Genomic DNA, 23,712 nt, shown 5'->3' with positions numbered 1-23,712 from the left:
GTATGTCATGGGATTATCATGTCAATTATATCTTGAAAAAAAAATAGCTCAAATCACTGGTGTTATAGGCCGTCTAAAATACATACTTCCCACAAAAACTAAGATGCTGGTATACAATTCAATATTCAACTCGCATTTAAACTATTGCCAACTAGTGTGGGGCACTACAACATTCACTAACCTCGAACGTATTCATTTAATGCAAAAAAGATATCTCCGAAATACATATTATTTACCGTTCCGACATCCAAGTGCAGCTTTCTTTTGTCCTTCCAGAGTTATTAAAGCACATAATCTTTATAAATATCGCCTCAGTGTTACTTTTAAAACAGAAATCGGGAAAATGTAACAAATCTTAAAAATTTAGCAGAACTAAGGAAAAGAGAATCAGTCTATCCAACAAGACGAGGCGAAGAATGGACAGTGCCAACACCTCGACTAAATCTTGGTAGGGAATGCCTTCAGTACACTCTTCCATCTCTTCTAAATAGGTATGTCCACACTAACCTCCATTTGTTTTGTTTTTCACGTCGTGAACTACATAATTCGTTTTTGAATAACATGGTCTAAGTTTCATTATGTATACATATTGCTGTTTCGTGTATTCCCTGGTGCTTCCTTGGTGTGCTTGTTTTTTTAAATTGTATAAACCCTTGTGTTGCCTCCCTGTCAATAATTAGGATTGTGGACTCGTCAAGCTGCCCAAGGACAGCTTTTTTCTACGATTCCTCCATCTGTAGTGTTAGATGGGAAATGAACTTTGAATTGAATGTTTGGCTGAGGCAATGGAACAGCGGTCTAACGCACTGGCCAGTACACCAACACTGCCACTGCTTTGAATCCTGCTGGCGGCCATTATGTGTTTTTTTTTCATTTATCAAGCATTACGTCATCCTCCCAACTGACATTCGGCGGCCCCCAGCTACGCTTGCCTTCTGCAGTAGTGATATCCATACTGTCGCCGCCTCCCAGCTCCTCCGATGGTGATGAATTTTGAAATATGGCGGCATTATGTCATATGTCCTTTATGGTCGCGTGATAGGTGTGACGTCATCATTGTCACGGCCAATCAGATAATTTTCTGACATCCCATTAGGATTTGGTCTTAAAACACCTCTAATATTACGGTATTAATAATTGTTTTCATTCAGGGCACCCGACGTGACAAGAGCAGCGAACTGCCACCGGGAGTGACACTGGCCGGCACTGTAAGCATGACCTCGCCACAAGCTTAGCCTACACCGCTACCTCCACACCTGTACCTAGATTCACTATTCGCTCTGAAAGGCATAGCAGTGAGCACCGTCCCAGCTGCCGCTGGAATTCAGTTTCTGAAGGGTACGTCGGGGGAATTTTTGTTTTTGATTTTTATTTCCTGTAAGCTATAAAACCGAGCATTTTAAAAGGGGTCTGAGAGCGAATAAAAAAAACCGCCCTTTTCCTATTAGAATGAAAGCAAAAAGATGTCTTTCGCAAATTTAAAAAGTCGGGGACAAATGTGGTTCCCCCGTAAAGAAAACTTGTACGAATTCAATGATAAAGAAAGAATCATTCTGCCGATAGCTTGCATGGAGGGAGGGCAAACGTGGTTGATTAAACGGTCTGCTGGGCACAGGAAACAAAAGACTCAGCCCTTTGTTCGTATCGGTGAGAAATTCATGAAGGAGTTCCCGTTGGAAACGAAATTAAGGACCACATTTTATGGGATGGTGCTCACCACGCTCACGCGCTGGATAATGACGATGTACATTTCTTTTCACTGAGCCCTCAAGGTTGTCTGCTTGTTTGCACATGTGAGGCTTGCGGGAGCCATGCACGTTGGCTAATAAATTATTTTAGCGCCGATGCCACGGCGGAATGTGCGAAGCCGCATGTGAGGCGGTGGGGTCGCGGCGCGTCGTACAAGGAAGGTGTTGCGGGAATGACACAGACGAAAAGGAAAGTCTCGCATACCTCTTTGTTTTCGAATTTCCGACCACGAAGTGATATATAAGTGGTTTGGAAGGGGTAGCGGGCTCGTTCGTACACGAACGAATGCCAACATTCACCTTTCGCTACGCGTCGTGAACAATCCTTTCTAGGTGCTGGCACCGCGGACCCGCTTTCACTGTGCAAGGAGGGCACCCCCGTCATAGCGGCAGCGTTAAGCTGATAGTGACTTCAGTATGCACCGCTAAGCTGATAATGACTTCAGTATGTGCCGCTCTTTTGAATATGCCTGCGGTCAGGGAGAATCGAGAAAGTTCTGCGAAGTCTTGAGGGGCGCAGCGACATCAAACCATCTTAATTAAAAGGAAGCTAACGAGGCCGGAAACGAGCCGCAGTGCTATACTTGTGTTAATGGTAATCACAAAGCGCGCGATCATAATGGCTTAAATATTTACCGCCCAGTTTCAGTGATACTAATCTTTTCAAAGTACCGGCGGATGTATTATAAAAAAGGGATAGTGCCAATATGCTGATCGAAGGGAAATAATTACCACACGACCGCAGGGCTTATAAAACTAAAACCACCGAAGCCTCCTTACTAGAATAATAGGTATCACCAAAAATACATCAGTAACGAGCGAAAATGCTTTTCACTTGCGCGATGCATTAGGTTCAGTTAAACGCAATATATTCGTTAGAAACCTGAGCCACTACGACATAATGGAAATCACAACTAAGCTGATAACCAACCATCTGAGTAAACGGAAACGCTACATTCTGCTCATTGGCATGAACTATAAAATGGTCCTTATCACTAAAGAAGTTATACAAGACCATCTTAGATCGAATGTTATATCTATTCACATAACGGTATATATACCTAACATTCCTCGGGAAAATGATGTATTGTAAGCTGATGACACGAATGTTTTTTTTTTTCGGAAATAGTTCGATGGAGATAAGGGTATCCGCTTATCACTGGCTAGCTGGACTTTCTGCTTCACTAAAGACAATTGTACTCCATTTGTATGTTAATAAAAAGAAATATATGCCTCTCGCCGGAAAGATTTTTGATCTCATTTTTTTTTTAATATCCGTGGGTGCTATGGAGTAACATTTTAGGGATATGATTTATTGACTGACTGCATGGATTACAGTTCCGATAAGATGGTCTGTTCTGTTGGTATTATAAAAAAACTACACAGAAAAAGTTGTTCCACCTGCAGAAAAGATTGGTTCGTGGCCGAGAAGACATGCAAAATTCTATGAGCGCTTTACTCCATTTTAGTAAAGAAATTGATCTTCGTTTAACAACTATATACAAAGAACTGGCAATTTTATCAAAATCCAGCAAAAAAAAGCCAGAAGAGTTTTAAATAGTTGCGTGACGTATAGCGGTTGTAATTTTCGCCGTACAATTACTTTTGAACAGTTCGAAAGTATTACGAACCTGCGAAATTCAATATCTAGTTCCACACCTTTTTAAAACATATCCGACTGTTGATCGTTTGCTCCCAGGAAAGCAGGGTCGCGAAAAACTTAAGGGAGTGCACGGCAAATAAAAATTGGAGATAGCACTTGTGCTACGCTTAAAGGGTATGACGAGATAGCTTTAACAGGTTAATGCTCATACATGTAGAATTGGTAATTTTCTACTTAGCATTCATAGATCCCTGGGACTCCTCATACCATTTCTGGCGCAGCGGTACCGAGGTTTAGCGATGCACCACTGCCCTGCGGTAGCAGATACTGTCCCCGGAGGGCCTTGCTATTTATGTCACTTCATAGAAACGAAAAAGCTCACAGGACAGCTACCAGCACGTAACTAAAATCGTTGAGCGTAAGCTGTGGTGTGAGATGCAGTAAGTTTTATAGTGACCTGGTCTAAACTGCCGGGGCCTACTCTGGTGCCGAAGTGCACTTTGTCTAATACGCGTAGCCTTGTGGAAGAGAACCCTTCCGGGCAGTCTCGCCAGCCTTCTTATCATACATGCAGCCTAATGCAATTCGAAGAGGATAACATCAGGGGAAACCTACGCGGAATGAAGTGCTGTAAAATAATTTATTTTCGCGAGAAGGCTGTAACGAATACTTGAGCTTAGCTGGCCGAATGATTCAGTCTTGTTCGTTGCGGGGTAAGTGACCCTCACGCCAAGGAAAATTCGTTGATCCCTTTTTTACGGAGCGAACTCGACCGCCTTCAAATCGTGCTGGTGTGTACACTGGCGTACCCAGCCCAGGAACCCCCTTTGAGCGCTGTCATGTTCTTCAGCCTAGACACCGCCGCCGGCGCTTGCCCTAAAGAAAAACATGCCATACGGCATACGTCGGGAAGCGTTTCTGAGTGATGCCAAAGTCAGCGCTAGGATGGAGCAGGTGCCGACGGCTCGAAACTGAAGCAGGCGAAAATGAGCGAATGGTATAAAAGAAAAAAAAAAATCTGCGGTATCCTATTTGCGAATTCCAGCTTCTTCCTTCTTGCCGACATATGGTCCTGTACTCTGAACTGTTTGCTTCAAAGCCAAAATTTGTTTCAATCATATCGTTTGCAATTACACATGTGATTTATTTACCATTGTTTGTCTCGCAAATAGACTAGAGTGTGCATTCACTGCCGCTACAGGGTTTATAATTATTTCCTGCTGCTTTCTATTCATGTGCAATTTCTATGATTTTTTTTTCCTGTTTACCTTGCACGGTGTGCGCCTGCGCTGGTCTGAGTGTATTTAAGCTGCTTGCGCGTCCCTAAATAAACAGTTGACAGTCAGCGTTGTGTTCGTCCTTCTTCTCTTCCTCCTTCTTTTCTTTGGCCGTGTGCCGTTGCGCTGAAAACCTAGGAGTTTATTTAAACGCAACCGAATGCTTATATCAAGCCTGTCAAATGCAGCTATATGCTTCCACATTCGTACGATCCCCATTGCGTCTTCTGCGGTGATGTGGCTGGTATATACAATATAGCATGGGCATGTCAGAAAATCCCTGCTATACATAGAGTCAATACCCCAACAACTAAGGGCTGCAAGGCGGCGCTGTCCACATCACATTCACAAGACCAGCTTCCGCTGGTGAACCGGACATGATTGGCGCAAAAAGCCGATGGGCTCCTGGAATGAGGGCCAACCCAACCATTTTGTGCATTAAGTGTTTTCCTCTCTCTCTCTCTCGAAATGGAAAAAAAGAAGAAGTGACCTTGACAAAAACCCAGAAGAAGCTGGAGGATCACCGATAACATACTTCTAATGAAGACAGTAGAAATGGAACTCTGGAGAACAGTCGCGGAAGCCAGGACATCATTTTTTGTCACGCTTGTCTATGGTTTCGAATAGACGTTGGCTTGTTATGGTTAAAGATGTTTTCAGGGCCCTTAATAGAGTTCAAAAGCGCCTTAAAAAATTAAAAGCCTCGCTAATGCGATGACAGTCTACGTGCAGAAGGCGCTGCGCTACAAGACGAACCATGACGAGATATAGGACCGTTTTGGTCCACACCCGGCGTTCGTCTAAAGTAACGGAATAATGCCTCAAAACGTACGCCTGCGCTTTTAATCCGAGACAACTGCGTTGTCTCCCAGCGTTCTGGGCTTTCGTGCTTCCTGATGACTTATTCTGGTCATTCGTAACTCCTCCTCTCAAGCCAGTAAACCACGGCATACAGGCAAATAAAAAAGAAATTAATTCGGCGCACGTTTCTAACATTTTTTGGTTTAAGCCGAAAAATCTAAAGCTTCGCCGTAGCTTCCATTTTTTTTAGAACTATTCGCGCATGTTTGAAGAGTTGAACACAATGGGCGACTATACTGACCGATATCTTTTCACCCAAAGAAGCTGATGCGGTGAAGCCGACCAGCAGAGATGTAACAAGCTGGAGCGTCATGGCTGGAACTAAGGGGATGTGCATGCCTACAATGGACAACCGAGTTGCCGCCGTATGTTTCAAACAAGTCTACGAGCTGAGAGAACGGGTCATGCCTTGTTGCACGTGCCTGTCTTTTTGTTATCGGATGTCATGCCTTGTTGCACGTGCCTGTCTTTTTGTTATCAGATGTCCGCTGAAGCCATCGTAGGGCTGCGAAGCGGTAACGATTTCTTGAAGAAAAAGCAATATAAAAAACGTCATGTTTTCCTCTCTGAAGCCTCACTAATTCCGTCCTCTATTCAAGCGGGCATTCCAGCATTCCATCTGGCACTTTCAAAAATAATAACAAAATTAAAGAGTTCGAAATAAAAAGAAAACATTTTCAGGCCCGGTCACTACCGGCTCACATTAATTAATACAAAAATATTCCTACGTAATGCGGTACAGCGCTGAAGCAGTACCACCATGTTATGCACATTCATTTTCTTGCCACTTGCTGAAGGAAAGGGTAGTGACCGGCAAGTACGCCGTCATTATTTTTTGTAGCGACGAAGCACTAGAAAGAGCCTGCCGTTGTAGAGTGCAGCTGCAATGCATCAGCACCGGACGTTGAATATGCTCCGAGCATTGTGCGCACCAGATGCGCTCAGTTTCGGTTTTGTGCGGAGGAGGAATTCGGCAATTTTCCTCACGCTACCTCTTCCGTTCAAAACATTTAGGGGAATGAATTTCTGATTGATGCGAAGAAAATGAGATAACAATCTTCTTTCACTCGATAATCTATCCTAATTCTGATCCTATTCCAACTCTGCTTCTAGTCCAATAGAGCTCATTGTCTTTCACTCCCTAATCAATTTCAGTTCTGATTCTATTCAAATTCCGACTGCGCAACTGTGAGAAATGTGTCGCTTTGGTAGATTGTGGCGAGTCCTCATAACTCTACCGGCACAATGACAGAGCATTTAAGCAATGTGCCCCTGCACTGGCAGGTGGCAGCATGATCCTGACAAAAACTTTCACTGCCAAAAGAAAATTCTGGAAAAGCCACCGTTAAAACTGTATAGGAAGGATAAATCTTAGATTAAAGGGAGAAACTTTTTTGACAGAAGGCTTTACTTTTCGAGGCTAGGACTTGGCTAGGCTAGGCTTGAAGACGATGTGTTACCAGCAAATTTTGCCATCAAGGACAGGGTTGCCAGATTGGGCTATTAATAGCGAAATTGGGCTACTTTTTGTCCGAGTTGGCGTCAGAAATTTCGGTTTTGCTATGTGGCTACTTTTGGGCTACATCTTTTCCACGCCTGAAAGAAAAAGTTAAAGTAGTTATAATGTGCTCTGTTACAATTACACAGTGGCAGAAATAAAAGGCATGCTAAAATCAAAATGCAGGCTATAGCAGGTTAAAGAAAGTGAGCGTGTCTGCGACAAAATGACAATATGAAAACGCTGTGTTCGAGAAAACTTATGTGTGTCAGGCGGTCAAGGATCATGGCCTTTCGATTTCTTTTATAAAGAGCGGACACTACGTGAAAGTTGTCCCCAGGAAACACTTCACGGCCTCTAGATTCCACTTAATCCGCGAACCAACGCCACCCGCGCGCACGCGCCACCGAACATAGTCTGTTGCTGTCTGCACATGTGAGCGTTCGCGGGTGACCTTGGCGCCAGAATAGATGGAAAACACTAAGGGGACTTAAGTCTCCCTACGTGGTGCGAATGCGTAAGCATTAAATGCTGTTTCGCTTCTGTTGCGTGGTTTCGTGATCCTCACATGTTAACCGTTAACCGTAGATATGGCCTAGTGGTTTGGGCGTCCGCTTCGATCGGCTGCGGTAGGTGGCTGGTTGGAAACCCACCGCCAGGCATGTTCTTTTCTTGTATTTTTTTTTCGAGCTCTGCGGACACATTCTGCTCAAGATACGCATGAGGCAAATAATTCTTAAGCATTGATAAGGTATTTTTCTCTTTCTTCCTATTCCCGTGGTGGACAAAGCAAGCGCGCCATTCGCAAGAGCCTACACTGTGTTCTGGAGCCTTAAGCGGCACACGTGAAGCCCTAGAGATTCATTGCGAGCAACGCGAGAGCACCGTGTCAGTTGCGTAATCCGCGTGCACTCAGTCATGGCGCCATCCTTCGGCGCGGCGCGGAACCCACACTGAAGGCGGGGGAAGTTCGTGGCGTGACATGGTATTAGATCCGTCGCTACGAGAACTTTCAGAATGGGCAAGTGGGTGATGTACATCCCGAACTACAAGAAGGAATGGAAAAAAAGAGTCGGTTTTCTCATTACTGGGAACGTGCTGTTAGACTGAAGATAAAATCGACATAGATTAACAAATAATGGCATATATCCTTGATTTATTCTGAGCTGATGCATATCGTCGAATGTAGCTTCAAGAAGGCTCATGCTAGATGCTTTGAGCTCGAGGACGTGACGCTCTCAGTGAGAACCTTTCTCTTAATGCATAAATTTGAAATGTGAGGCTGCGTAAGTATACAGCAAGGTACTTTCACTGTCGGTGTGCCTAATCTGCGCGCGAAGATTTAAAAGATGAAGTATTCCTAAACTAGAGCTGCGATTGCGTCATTTAGCGCCGCCGTTCTTTTCCGCGTGATGACTGGCTGTCGTCATTCGCCTCAGGTGATATAGCCTACTGGTTGTTTTTTCTTCTGCTTTTCTAATCAATTATCTTTAAGTGATAACATATTCAGTAATATTCTAAATTGATCAACACCACAAAATAAATAAAGAAGTTTAAAAAAAAATCCCCTGTGCCCCTTGGTTTGTGTGGCTGTTGGCTTCTGTCATATTTATAACGAGCCCCTCATTCCCCTTCCCTTATTTGCTTAATTGCTTAGCGAGGGCCTCGATTCTGGCAGACTTGACGCCATAGGAAGCATAAGAGGGTTCTCACGCAGCTTCCACCCTCTCCGTTCGATGACGTTCTACGTCACGCCTGCGGTAACTCAGGACGTTCTACGTCCGCCGTATATGAACGTGGGTGGCGCTGATGAACACTCTCAAGTTTAGGTTACTTGTAAACATAAATACCCCCGAAAGCAGAAGAATTGACAGCCGTCGCCGTAGCTCAGAGGTAGAGCACCGGACGCGTAATTCGGAGGTCGTGGGTTCGGATCCCACCGGCGGCATGTGGTTGTTTTTTCTTCTGCTTTTCTAATCAATTATCTTTAAGTGATAACATATTCAGTAATATTCTAAATTGATCAACACCACAAAATAAATAAATAAGTTTAAAAAAAAATCCCCTGTGCCCCTTGGTTTGTGTGGCTGTTGGCTTCTGTCATATTTATAACGAGCCCCTCATTCCCCTTCCCTTGTTTGCTTAATTGCTTAGCGAGGGCCTCGATTCTGGCAGCCTTGACGCCATAGGAAGCATAAGAGGGTTCTCACGCAGCTTCCACCCTCTCCGTTCGATGACGTTCTACGTCACGCCTGCGGTAACTCAGGATGTTCTACGTCCGCCGTATATGAACGTGGGTGGCGCTCATGAACACTCTCAAGTTTAGGTTACTTGTAAACATAAATACCCCCGAAAGCAGAAGAATTGACAGCCGTCGCCGTAGCTCAGAGGTAGAGCACCGGACGCGTAATTCGGAGGTCGTGGGTTCGGATCCCACCGGCGGCATGTGGTTGTTTTTTCTTCTGCTTTTCTAATCAATTATCTTTAAGTGATAACATATTCAGTAATATTCTAAATTGATCAACACCACAAAATAAATAAATAAGTTTAAAAAAAAATCCCCTGTGCCCCTTGGTTTGTGTGGCTGTTGGCTTCTGTCATATTTATAACGAGCCCCTCATTCCCCTTCCCTTGTTTGCTTAATTGCTTAGCGAGGGCCTCGATTCTGGCAGCCTTGACGCCATAGGAAGCATAAGAGGGTTCTCACGCAGCTTCCACCCTCTCCGTTCGATGACGTTCTACGTCACGCCTGCGGTAACTCAGGACGTTCTACGTCCGCCGTATATGAACGTGGGTGGCGCTGATGAACACTCTCAAGTTTAGGTTACTTGTAAACATAAATACCCCCGAAAGCAGAAGAATTGACAGCCGTCGCCGTAGCTCAGAGGTAGAGCACCGGACGCGTAATTCGGAGGTCGTGGGTTCGGATCCCACCGGCGGCATGTGGTTGTTTTTTCTTCTGCTTTTCTAATCAATTATCTTTAAGTGATAACATATTCAGTAATATTCTAAATTGATCAACACCACAAAATAAATAAATAAGTTTAAAAAAAATCCCCTGTGCCCCTTGGTTTGTGTGGCTGTTGGCTTCTGTCATATTTATAACGAGCCCCTCATTCCCCTTCCCTTGTTTGCTTAATTGCTTAGCGAGGGCCTCGATTCTGGCAGCCTTGACGCCATAGGAAGCATAAGAGGGTTCTCACGCAGCTTCCACCCTCTCCGTTCGATGACGTTCTACGTCACGCCTGCGGTAACTCAGGACGTTCTACGTCCGCCGTATATGAACGTGGGTGGCGCTGATGAACACTCTCAAGTTTAGGTTACTTGTAAACATAAATACCCCCGAAAGCAGAAGAATTGACAGCCGTCGCCGTAGCTCAGAGGTAGAGCACCGGACGCGTAATTCGGAGGTCGTGGGTTCGGATCCCACCGGCGGCATGTGGTTGTTTTTTCTTCTGCTTTTCTAATCAATTATCTTTAAGTGATAACATATTCAGTAATATTCTAAATTGATCAACACCACAAAATAAATAAATAAGTTTTAAAAAAAATCCCCTGTGCCCCTTGGTTTGTGTGGCTGTTGGCTTCTGTCATATTTATAACGAGCCCCTCATTCCCCTTCCCTTGTTTACTTAATTGCTTAGCGAGGGCCTCGATTCTGGCAGCCTTGACGCCATAGGAAGCATAAGAGGGTTCTCACGCAGCTTCCACCCTCTCCGTTCGATGACGTTCTACGTCACGCCTGCGGTAACTCAGGACGTTCTACGTCCGCCGTATATGAACGTGGGTGGCGCTGATGAACACTCTCAAGTTTAGGTTACTTGTAAACATAAATACCCCCGAAAGCAGAAGAATTGACAGCCGTCGCCGTAGCTCAGAGGTAGAGCACCGGACGCGTAATTCGGAGGTCGTGGGTTCGGATCCCACCGGCGGCATGCGGTTGTTTTTTCTTCTGCTTTTCTAATCAATTATCTTTAAGTGATAACATATTCAGTAATATTCTAAATTGATCAACACCACAAAATAAATAAATAAGTTAAAAAAAAAATCCCCTGTGCCCCTTGGTTTGTGTGGCTGTTGGCTTCTGTCATATCTCTAGACATGTAATGAAGTCGAATACGCTGGAAACAACAAATGCTTTCATGCAATTGATATACTCGCTTGATCCGTTAGGATACATTTGTGTCCTATTAAAATTACTCGTCTCACATATCGTATAGAGGGCTTTGTCATCCCGAATGATGTCCTCATCATTTTTACTGTCCGTCAGGGACTGAATGTCAGCCAGAGCAGATGTTGCAAAAATATCTATCTAGCTTCATTAAAAAAAATTTGCAATTGTTTCATTGGTTTTCTGCTGGTAACTTTTTGGATATACCAGGGAACAACTCTAGATGGTAAATTTTGTTTTTCAACGCCAACGGTTCGCATATTAGTCGTGAACGGCTTTCCCTGTCGCTTTACCCGACGCATCAGACGTGCTACTAGGTCTGCAGCCTACTTTCAAAGCCAGGGTTTGCTTCTGCAAGTTATTAATTGTCAGCTTGTAATTTCTGTAAAATATCATTGCCAGCTTGTATAGAAGGAGAGGTAAAAACGGTCTTACAATCATCGGAGCGGAATGAGGTAGGAACGATATGGGGAAAGATATGGAGATTTGCGTCTACATGCGAAGATGCGTGCGTGAACAATGCGCAATCGCTACTTCTCCAGTTTTCATCATTTTTGTGCACTCACATGAATACGTCAAAATTGCTGCTAAAGATGCTTGACTACCAAAGGACGATTTGCACACCTACTTATCGAAAAGCAAGCGATCTATGCCAATCACAACATATCTACAGCAAAAATTTTCAATGGATAAAATGCAACGCAAGATGTACGACATTGCCCTTTGTTATAGATTATTCGCGCATGAAGACTGGATTATGCTTTTTTCTTTTCCCTCATCAGCGCCATTGCTTTCTGAGTCAGATTGGTGATTTTTTGGTATTGCATGGTCAGTGGTGGTGCCGTACTTCAGAATATAGCCAAGACGTCCCAAATAGCTGGTTCGTTAACAATATTATTGTATACTTATCATTTTAGCCATTACTGTAAGTCTGCTTAGTTATTCAGGCACGTGGAGCCTAGCAATTGTAATATGCATATCAGCTTTTAGAAATTCGAAAACTCGATTGCACTCGGTGCTGTCTCGATATGTTTTTGATATTTAGACGACTTAAGTGCACTCAATAGGTTGCTTTGCCTGCGCATATAATTTGGCGCTATGCGGCCAAAATTTTTCCGGCCACAGTGCAGAGTGTAGCTGTGTTTTTGAAAAACTAAAAACTGTGACCAATATTAGTTGTGGTTGGCTACAGGCTTCTCAAAAATTAAGGATCCTAAAGTAATTGGTAAAAAGTTAAATATTCAAGATTACTTAAGCATCCTTCTTGTTATCACGTGTTAGCTGTATTTAGGCGCACAGCCTCGGTGACGGTTCTATGCCCAAAAACGCGCTCTTATTACAGAAAAATATTACCTTTATATATGGCGGCATGTCTTTGCTGAAGCACCCTTTATGTAACACCAATAAAAAATATCCCGGCGTGTCTCTTTTTGGCGTAGCTGTCTACGTGGCAGCATCAAGCTGTACTGTATCAAGTTCAAGTCCCACATGTGGTGGACTTCATAAGTTATTCTCGTAGTTTTCATTAAGTCGTGTAGTTAAAATTGTATCCATACACTGCATTGCTTACCTTTAGTGGCTCGTGGGATCGCAATAAAAAGAGATTTTTTTAAGAAATCTCTTCGAGGAAGACGAGGAGGAGGAGGAAAACTTTTATTTCTATTTCCAGTGAGAAGTCGATGGGGCGAGCCGGAAGGGCCCGCCCCTTACAAACACTAGGATGGATCCCTAGTCCGGGATGCCTGTAGCTTCCGCAGCGGCCCGGGCTCTAGCTACCAATGCCTGGTGGGCTTGGAGTTCGGAGCAGCCGCGCAGGGCAGCTTCCCAGTCCTCTCGAGTGTGGTGGGTAGACAGGATTGGAAGGGCATGCCCACACCATGTGGTAGGTGTCCGAAACCTCCTCCTCACAGTGCGGGCACGCGCCCAAGAAAGAAGAATTGAAGTGCTTAAGTACTGCCGGGCACATTATAGTATTCGTATAGAGGCGGAGAAGCCAGCGCTCCTCCCCCATGGTAAGGCCTTTACAAGGAGGGGAATAGAGGCCATGAATGGTTTGATAAAGAGATGTGATCTGTCTAAAGGTGGTGGCCGGATTGAAATGGGATTCCGGATCTGGCTGCGGATGAGGCGATGCCCGGTGAGCAAGGGCGCGGGCGGCAGCGTAGGCTGCCTCGTTCCCCTGAAGACCCGCATGAGCCGGAGCCCACACGATGGTACGATGGGTCGGAAACACCGTGTACTCGCATGCGTGGAGGATCTAGAAAGCACGGTCTGGAGTAGACCCTTCATCAATACAGCGGCAGGCGCCCCTGGTGTCCGTGATAGTGACTCGGGACTCTGGATCTGCGGCGGCCAGTGCAATGGCGATCTCTTCCGCAAATGTAATGTTTGGGGCACGAAAAGTAAGGCCGTGAACTGTAGTGTTTTGGTGGATGACGACCGCCGCTTACCAACGCCCATGGTGCGGGACGACCGCATCCACATAGAAGACACCTGGTTTATGGCCATATTGTTGAGAAATAGCCTCCGCCCGCGCGAGACGGCGACCATCATGCGTATCTGCAGTCATGTTCTTCGGAAGGGGTTGTACCTGGAGTGCAAAGCGCCAGGCTTCAGGGATGCGGACCCGTTCTTCTGTCTGTGTTGCGTAGAATATAAGTAAACGGGTCAGAAGGCGGCTCCCGGCAGGTGTTTTGCTCAGGCGCAAGTATTGATTGTTAAGATGAGCTTCTCGTAACTCCCCAAAGGTGTAGGTCATCCCCAGACCGAGAAGACGCTTGTTGGACGTCGTTATGGGGAAGTAGAGCGCTCTCTTATAAATCTTGCGGAGAACTACTTCTAAGGCGTTCTCATCACATTTGCGTAGGTGGAGGTAGGGAGGCGAATATAAAATCGGGCTGGTTAGGAATGCATTGGCCAGCCGCAGGACATCTTTGCATCGTAGTCACCCCCCCCCCCCTTTTATTGCATACCCGGCGGAGCATCCGACCCACGTGGTCCCCCACCTTAGGTAGCTTGTTTAGGGTAGTGTCTTTCTTGCACCTATGATGAATGGAAAGCCCCAGTACCCGGATCTCCTCGTGTTGGGTATCGGTCTGCTCAGTAGATAAAGGGCAATTTTGGTTGTGCAGTTTGAGTTGGGGCGTATGAGCACAAATTCTGATTTGCTCCGGGAGCATTCAAGACCACAGCCACGAGCGTATTCTTCCAAAATAGCTGCCGCTTGTTGCAGGTTGGTCTCGATGACTCCAACCGATTGTTGCATGGCTCAGAGGGTGATGTCGTCCGCATACAGAGCGTGCTGCACACCGGCGACCTCAGCCAACAGGGTAGGGAGCTTCATCATTGCCATATTAAATAGTAATAGCGAGAGGAGAGCTCCCTGTGGGGTACCTCGTGCGCCAAGTTGATCTGGGTCAAGTTTTGTGTCTTGTAGCCGGATAAAGGATTGGCGATCTGTAAGGAATTCTTTGATATAATTCAAAGTATTGCGCCCACAGTCTATTTGCGACAAGTGGGATAGAATGATCTCATGGGTCACATTATCCAAAGCCCCCCGCAGGTCAAGTGCTACGACTTCTTTATCATTGCTGGGGTGCTCGACGGGGTCGAGAATCTCCTTGTGAAGTTGCAACAGGACATCCTGTGCGGACCTGTGTGCGCGGAAACGGTACATGGTGTCTGCGAAAATATTTTGCTGTTCCAGGAAAGCCGACAGTTTGTCGCGGACCACAGTCTCCATCAGCTTCCCCACACACGACGTGAGGGAGATGGGCCGGATGTTGTCGGTGTTCATGATTTTACCTGGCTTGGGAATGAAAGTTACTAGTGCCGTTTTCCAATCTGTGGGGAGTGGTGTGCCTCCACTCCAGATAGTGTTGAAGTAATCGAGGAGAGTTTCGTAGGCGGAATCTGGGAGGTTGGCAATAAGCTTTACCGTCACCTTGTCCCGGCTCGCTACTTTACCTCACTTCATTTTAGCCAGGGTCGCTTTTAGGTCATGGAGGTGGAATGGTTGATCCAAATCCGTGTTCTCGGAACCTGCATATGAGTACGCCTGACCACGGGGATCGTGGAGTATGCTCAAATATTTGTCTCGGAGCGCATCGGAAAGTTTGGCTTTGTCTCCAGTGAAGTTATGTATTGTTCTTTGAAGGTGTTTCTGTACCTCAGTACGGGTTTGTGCTGGATCAATAAGGGCGCGGAAGAGGCGCCACGTACTCTGACTCGACATTTGCCGAGCTGCAGTGTTGCATCGGCGCACCCAATTGCAGTCGGCGAGTTGGGCCACGTAGTAAACCGCCTGTTGGGTGATTCCCGCGCATACACGCTGTTTCTGGGCATGGAGTAAGCATAAATATTTTATCGTTTACTACCCAACCAAAATCCCCAGCTGAATTAGAAGTCCGCATTCAGCTTCCGGTCGCATAGAATCTGTGAGATTGTAAGAAAAGAAAATGCCGCTTATGCTACGGGGAGCGCACACAAACTGCTTGGAAGCGTTGAAAATTTACCCCTGAAGCTTGTGTGGACAAAGCACGGCCCATGGAGAGGAAAGCGTCCGTCACAAGCGGCTTTTGCCGCTGTACTGCAGCTGTTCGCCACTTGCCTGTCGCTTTGAAGTGGTCCTGAGCTAACATGTCCCCATTGTGCTTATGATCACTGTGGCAGACTAACAGAAATCGCATGACACCGACTGCCGGTACTCGATATCTAGTTCATAATTTCCTGCACTCCGTCTCAGAATCCGACACTTAATCTTCGGAACGAAAGAGTAAAGGCCCGTAACCTACCTTTCACGACTGGACTTCCATTGTCCCCCTCATGCTTTAACGCTACAGCTTTGGAATGGACGATGGGAGTCGTCATCCTTTCCAAGTGTTTCGCCCACGTGCCCGCACTATTACCTGTGTCGCCTCTTTTTTTCACCGTGTTTATTTAGACTGCAACGACCTCTCCGATGACATCGCTACCATCTCATGCCCCTCCACATTCGCCGAAGCTGTTGCCAACCTTTTTTCAACATAACACTTGTTCAGTTGACTGTTTCTTACCCACCCCTTATGTAATACCCCCAGCGAGTCTTTAAGGTATTAAAATGAAATGAATGAAATGAAAAGATGTCCTAGTCGTCATGTTAACTCAGGATTGGTCGAGGGAGTAGTAAGGTGAGACTGAGCTGTGCAATGAAAATGAATAAAACGCGAGCTAAATTGTGATCACGAGATCCTAGCGTCGCTGAAATGTCGTTATAACGTATTGTCACGTTAGTATTAAGCGGCCGTAGGTCAACAACGGCGTAGCTCAGGACTTGCGCTTCCAAAACACTTCCACAATACACGCTTCCTCTTCTTCTTGATTGGCGCTTTCGTCTTCACGAGCGCTGGCGTTTTTAGCCCCACTCCTGCTAAGGCATCGACCCGATATTAAAAGTATCGAGAGGAGTTAGTGCGCCCTTTCGTAGTATGGCTTCAAGGGAACCACGTGGACCACCTCGGGACGGTGGAGGCGTCGAGAGTGTTTAGTTTCGTGATTAACGACTTCATAATTCAGGGCTCCAAGGCGTCGCACAATTCGATAGGGGCCAAAATAGCGGCTTAAGGGCTTTTCACTTAAGCCGCGTCGTCGTACTGGGGACCAAACCCAGACAATATCACCCGGGCGGTATTCAACAAGATGTCTCCATAGGTTGTAGCGTTGCCCGTCTCTGCCCTATTGGTCCTGAATGCGAAGCCGTGCTGGTTGGCGTGCAGCTTCGGCGCGTTGTAAGAAGGATGCAACGTGGTCATTTGTTTGGTCCCCGTCATGAGGCAGCATGACATCGAGTGTTGTCGTGACCTGACGTCCATAAACGAGGCTAAACGGTGTCATGCTGGTGGTTTCCATCACGGCTGTATTATACGCGAACGTGACTTAGGGCAGGGCGTCGTCTCAGGTCAAGTATTCCACGTCCACGAAATTGAAAAACATGTCTGCAAGCGTCTTGTTTAGACGTTCCGTCAGTCCGTTATTTTGGGGACGATAAGAAGTGGTCTTACGGTGACTGGTGTGACTGAAAACTAGAATATGGTGCAGGAGCTCAGACGAAAAGTCAGCCCCTCTGTCCGTAATCAAAACTTGTGGAGCACCATGACGTAAGTCGATTTGATGCTCAAAGAACTGGGCTAATTCGATGGCGGTGCTACTTGGAAGAGATGCTGTCTCTGCATAAAGCGTGCAGTAATCAGTGGCTACGATTATCTACATTTTTCCGGAGCCTGATGTAGGGAAGGGTACATGCAAGTCCTTGCCGGCTTGAAACGCTTGCGAACGCGGCTCAGTGGACCTGAGGAATCTGGCTGGCTTCACGGGCGGAACCTTACGGCGCTGGCAATTCTGAAAAGTGCGGACGTAATCATCATCATCATAATTTATTTACCCTTAAGGGCCCTTGGCTTAGGGAAATACATAACGGGAGGGAGCAGTCGTTACATAATACAGTGGTCGGTAACATCAATAAGAAATGCAAAGTGCAGGGTTCATGTTCAACATTACATTATCCACATTATCAAAAGTATTAACATAAGAAAGATACAGCAGCTGAAGAACAACTTGGAGAAAGATTAGAAACACACATGCACACACTCAAAAACATGACAAAATAACTCAGTCCTTTTAATGTGCTCTTAATAACTGCCTGAATTTATTGGGTTCTATTTCAGTAACTATGAAATAGGGTAGGTCATTCCACAATGTAATGGTGCTACGAAAACAGATTTATTGAATGAGTTTGTGGAACGTTTCTGGAATGTGCCGCATCATGACACAGGCAAGGTCATCAGTACTTTTCTTGAATTCTGGCTTGTGTTCTAGTAACACCAAGGTGGCCGGAAGCTGGTTCAGCATGGCAGGCGTGAAGAATTTCATTGCGTAGGGTCACGAGGATGACCAGCAAGTATGGCCTAGTGTTGGCAGCGATATTCTTCTTAAAGAGATCGCCGTTGCGTACGCAGAGAAGCGACAAAGCGCGCCTGAACGCTTTAGGAACTCTGGTGCTGGCACCTCCAAGAAAACGAATGATGTCGAGAAAAAGAGCGGAGTCGGCGCGCTGGTGCTCGGCGGTGCCTTTGGTATGAATTGCATTCATTCAGGAATACCTCATTGACATCAGCAGCGTGGTCCGGAGCTGGTTGCACAGGCGCACGACATAAGCAGCTTGCGACTGCCTATGTGAGACCGGATTTGTAAATGAGTGAAATCGAACTCTTGAAGTCGAAGGCTCCATCGAGCGAGGCGGCCTATAGGATCGTTGAGATTGGTCGACCAGCATAGTGCGTGATGATCGGACACTCCATTGAAGGAGCGGTCATAAAGGTAAGGTCTAAACTTGGAAACTTCTCACACGATGGCGAGGCATTCTTTTTCAGAGGCATACTAGTTGGCTTCTGTCTTGGAGAGTGCGCGGCTGGCATAGGCGATGACACGTTGTTGGTCCCGATGAACCTGACCTAAGGCAACGCCTAACCGAACGTTCCTCGCATCGGAGCGGACCCTTGTGTCTGCAAGCTGATCAAAGTGCGCCAGCACGGGGATGACTGCAGGCGGCATTGAAGATCTTGAAACGCCGTCTGCTGCGGTGGTTCCCACTTGAACGGTACATGAGCTTTCGTCCGTTCACTAAGGGGACAGGCAATTGTAGAGAAGTTCTCCACAAAGCGGCGGTAATACGCGCATAGTCCGAGGAAGCGACGAACTTCCTTCTGGTCACGCGGCGATAGAAAATGGGCAGTGGCGAATGTTTTTTTGGGATCCGGAAGGACCCCTGCTTGGTTCACGACATGGCCTAAAAACTAACTCTTCATATGCAAAATGGCATTTTTCGGCTTTCAGAGTAAGGCCTGATGACGCTATGGCCTGCAATACCTAATCGAGACGACGAAGGTGGTCCTCGAATGACGGGGCAAAAATGATGTCGTCGTCCAGGTAGACCAGACAAGTTTTCCACTTCAAGTCCGCAAGAACGGTGTTCATGACCGTTTGGAAAGTCGCGGGTGGCGAACAAAGACCATATGTCATCACCTGAAACTCGTGCAACACGCCTTGAGTGATGAATGCCATCTTTTCACGGTACCTTTCGTATACCTCAATTTTTCAATATCCATGAAGGAGAAATATCTGGTGTTGCATAAGCGATCCAAGGCTCGTCAGTTCCGGGCAGCGGATACACATCCTTTTTAGTGCTGTTTAACCGACGGTAGTCAACGCAGAACCGCAAGGTGCCGTCATTCTTCTTGACACGCACTACAGGTGCTACGCACGGTCTCCTAGAAGGGCGAATAACGTCGTTTGCGAGCATTTCTTTGACCAGTGTGCGGATAGCCTCATGTTCTTTGGTACACACTCGATAAGGTGACTGTAGGAGTGGTATAAGTGTATCATCTGTAATAATGCAATGTTTCACAAGATGCGTCCGCCCGACCCGTGGCGAGGACGCGAAGGCACCACAGTAGCGATTGAGCAGTTCCCGCACTTTGCCTCGCTGCTCGAAGGCAGGGTTGGGTTAATGTCGTACTTAACACCAGCAAGTCCAACGTGCTCAGTTGTTGAAGCAGTTGTTAAACTATGTACACACCTAGTTTCACCAAGAGCGTCAATATACGCCACAGTCGTCCCCTTGTTAAGGTGTTGGTGTTCGTTGCTGAAACTGGTGAGAACATTCACCTGGCTATCTTCAAGGAACACAATCGCCCTGGCAACGGAAATTCTTCTGTCCAGTGCAACAGCTGCTTGCTTTCCACGACACCCTACATTTGCCGTATGTTCTTTGAGCCGACGGTTACCATTACACCGGAACGTGATGGCACGGTCAAGTGTTCGTCTAGAATATGCAGCTCCGCTACGAGAACACTATCGACGGATATGGCATTTTGGCCGAGAACATGACGGACTGCGATTGGAGATCAATAAAGGCACCGTTTTCGGTCAGGAAATTCATGCCGAGTATGACGTCCAGGGAGCACTCGACAACGATACGAACGTTGCCAGAAATATTTGGTCTTGCACGCTTACCCGCGACGTGCACGTTCCCGTAGGTGTGACCAAATCTCCCCCTGCAGTAAGCATCTGTGGGTCGTCCCAAGCCGTTGCGACCTTTTTTAGCTCCGCGGCAAATTGTACACTAGGCACAGAATAATCGGCACCGGTATCCACCACCGCGGTTACATCGGTGCCGTCAGCCGAACTCTCTAAGTCGGCATTGGATGGTTTCTTACTTTGGGGATGTCGAGGCATTCGGTCTCGGCCGCTGTGCGTTGAAGGTGTTGGGCATCGAGGAAAGCTGTCGTGACCATGGAGGGGTGCGTCAGGACATCGGCTAGACTTGAGGTACGTGGGCTCATGAATCATCAGAAAGGCTACGGAATTCGGCGTTGGTTGAGAACTGTCTTGCGGCGATGGAGGATCTCGCGAGTTTTGCTGTTAACCAGCCGCACCTTCCCAGGCTCGTGTTTCTAGTTTCCCCTACGGGGACTCCGAGACTGGCGTCGTTCTGGGGAATCGTAGCGACGTGGAGATGGGGATCGAGAGAAACGGCGCTGTACGGAGTCCGCTTTCGAGATATAATCCGCCATCTCCCGAAGTCGTTCTCCATATATCGGACGAGGACAACCGACGTTGAATTCTCGAAGGACCATCTCCTTGTATGGGCAGCGGTACCAAACATGTCCAGCCTCACCGCAATGGTAGCCCAGTGGCTGATTGCCAGGCGCTCTCCAGACATCCGTTCTGCGGCCTCCTAGCCGCTGTGCAGAATTCGGCTGGCGAGGTGCAGTTCATGTAGCGGAGGAGGCAGGTGCGTCGTAACGTGTGTGTGGCTGGGATGGAATTTAAAGACGTGTGACGGCGGTGTAGCTGAGAATGGCGGACTGTGGCAGCACAGGACCGGGGACACGTAGTGGTGTACTCGTATCTAGAGCTTGTTTCACCTCCTCTCGAAGAACGTCAGCAAGTGTGCTAGCCTGACACTGTTCCTTGACGAGAAAGAGCTTCGCCAGTTCTCTCACGATCCATCGAATAATCTCACGTAGAGATTCTGTCAAATTCGCCCTAGCTTCCTCCACAGTGGCCGTGAGTGTCGACGCTGTTTTGCCGTCGTACTGCCGGCACTTATGTCAAGAGGCTTTTCGGTGGGGCTCGCCTCCTTTACGAAGTCAGCTACAGTCTATGGAGGACTTCGAACCAGGGCGGCGAACAGCTGCCCCTTCCCCCATTTCATCATAAAGCTCACCTTCCTCTCCTCCGACATGCTTGGGTCCGCATTTCCTCCTCGTATACCGTCACACATTCATTGGGAAGTTAATTTCGGGCCTTCAAGAGTAGGTCAGCCTTCTCCTTGCGCAAGGCGCTGTCCTTGAAGACTCGGACGACCTTGGTTTTTAACGTATCTTACGTTAGAAGGCCAGATTCATTAGTGATGAACAAGGTCCTCTCGTAGTCTTCGAGGGCGAAATAAACATGACGCATCTTGCAATCAGCGCCCCAGCCATTGTAGATGGTCACCCGGTCATACTGGTCCAGCCAGTCTTCGGTGTCCTCCTGTAGTTGACAGTGGAAAGAGGGTGTCTGTCGCTGGTGGTAGAGCAGCATCGGCAGGACTGTAGCTGGCATATTCATTGTGGTAGCACTTGGGAGCAAACAGGGAGCAGTCCAAATTCTGGACGTAGGCATTGCAATCGGCGACTGCCCTGGTGGACTGGTGTGTCTACCGTCGGTATTTCTACGGGGCTTGAATTGCGGCTTGGTGGGGGCGTGCGGTACATTAACGATGTACCCACCACCTGCACCAAATGTCACGTTGGTATTAAGCGGCCGAACGTCAACAGCGGCACCGCCCAGGATGTGCGCTTCCAGAACACTTCCACATACACACTTCCCCTTCTTGATTGTCGCGTTCGTCTGCACGAGCACTGGCTTCAATATTACAAAGGGAGGTAAATTATTTACGCCACACAAAACTGCCGTAATCGGTTGGTAATTGAACCAATACCATTTGGTATGTGGGCTGAATGCTTTCCCTTTAAGCGACCTAGGCACGCTCGCTTGATTTGGTTTGAAGGGATAACTTGTATGTGTGTTTAGTGGTGTATCATTGTGCCTAGAAGCCTACTAGATACAGCTTCCGTCTGCTCCGATACCGAACCCACGGGTAGCGTTTGGCCGATTCAGGGGTTGGGCGGCAGGCACACGGAAATTGGGAGGTTGTAGCAGAAGAAAAGACGAATCGAGAGAGAGAAAACATAAAACGGATTTATTCATATCAAAACCTTAGAGAAAAAAGAACTTTTGCGAACTCTTCTTCAATTAGCAAGGTTTGAAGAACAATTGGATAGGCCTTTCTTCAAGGCTGAGATCGTCCATTCGCACTCAGCACTGTCCCTAAAACCGCTATGGTCCAGGCGTTCCCTCAACGTGGTGGGTTATCCAAAATGGCGCACACCACTCCAAGATGAGAGCTAGTCAAGTTAGGACCGCATTGTAGCAGGTGGAGTTGCTGGTCACCGTTAGAACCAGTGAGAACGGGCGAGGACAAATCACAAATGCGCTTTTATTTGCTGCAGCGTAGCAACAGTCGAGCACGCGGCTCTGTCTCCTTCAAAACTCAAGTTGTCCCTGCGCTCTGCGGCCATCAACTGAAACCGACGGCGACATATCCACGATGGGGTCTGTTTTAAAAACACTCGTTAGCAGCGCTACTGGAGCAAATATTTATGAAGCTTTGTGCCAAACAACCGCTCACCACAACAGCACTGTGCCCACTGAACAACTGCTGAAAAAGGAGCAAACAGCCTTTAATACCTGGTGATGCATTTCTAGAAGGAAGCTTTCCTTTTTTATCATTAGATAAGTTCTGCAAGATTGTGCCTCGTTGCCTCTAGTAAATGCTGGGGTATTCAGCTTGACTCCCTGGACCTCCAGGTACGCGTCCAAGGTAAAACCTCTATCGGCCATTATCACATCGCCTCGAACAAGGTACTCATGGACACCGCACTCCCTAACAATGTGCTTGTCAGAGGCACGTCCCCCAAAAGTACGGGACACAGACATTATGTACCCACAAGGGGCGCTAACAATCAAGAATTTCACTGTGTTGTGCTTTTTGTAGGAACTGTATCTTTGAGCTCTTGGTCGTTGTTTTCTTGGCCTTTCCAGAGCAACCTCTGTGCAGTCAAAAATGCAACGAGTGTTTTCATAGCCATTCTCTATGAATGAATATGGCATGCTGCTTTCAATTCTAGCTTTCGGCAGCCAAATCACATAATATTTCACAATTTCTTTCAGGCATTCTAGAGTGCTATTAAAGATTTTGCAGACAGACGAAACAGATATTCTAAACCTGAAGGAAAGGTCTCTGTACAGCAGGCCAAGCCTGAGGCGCATAAGTGTCAAAAGAAGCTGGTCCTCAAATGCTAGCCGTGACTGTGGCATTGGAATTGTTTCCAGACAAGTCAATAACGTCCTGAGGACATGGTAAGACACCCCAGTGTAAAAAGCTATGTCTTGACAAGTCATCTGTGATG

General features: G+C 46.9%; 1 protein-coding gene and 1 pseudogene across 1 annotated transcript in view; both read right to left on the bottom strand.

Moving 5' to 3' along the window:
- Positions 1-21,440, bottom strand: part of LOC149362040 (uncharacterized) — a 42,876-nt gene extending 21,436 nt beyond the window's left edge. The window contains exon 1 of the mRNA XM_089568210.1: positions 21,423-21,440. Coding sequence (XP_089424336.1) covers positions 21,423-21,440 — 18 coding nt within the window. The remainder of the gene's footprint in view (positions 1-21,422) is intronic.
- Positions 21,441-23,085: 1,645 nt separating this feature from the next.
- Positions 23,086-23,704, bottom strand: LOC149362039 (uncharacterized; annotated as a pseudogene).
- Positions 23,705-23,712: the final 8 nt, after the last annotated feature.

The sequence above is a fragment of the Amblyomma mixtum genome, chromosome 2 (genome assembly GCF_055824585.1).
Source record: "Amblyomma mixtum isolate Tamu chromosome 2, ASM5582458v1, whole genome shotgun sequence".
In the NCBI taxonomy this organism is placed as follows: domain Eukaryota; kingdom Metazoa; phylum Arthropoda; class Arachnida; order Ixodida; family Ixodidae; genus Amblyomma; species Amblyomma mixtum.
The sequence above is the reverse complement of the archived record's forward strand: the minus strand, read 5'-3'. Positions and strand labels throughout refer to the sequence as shown.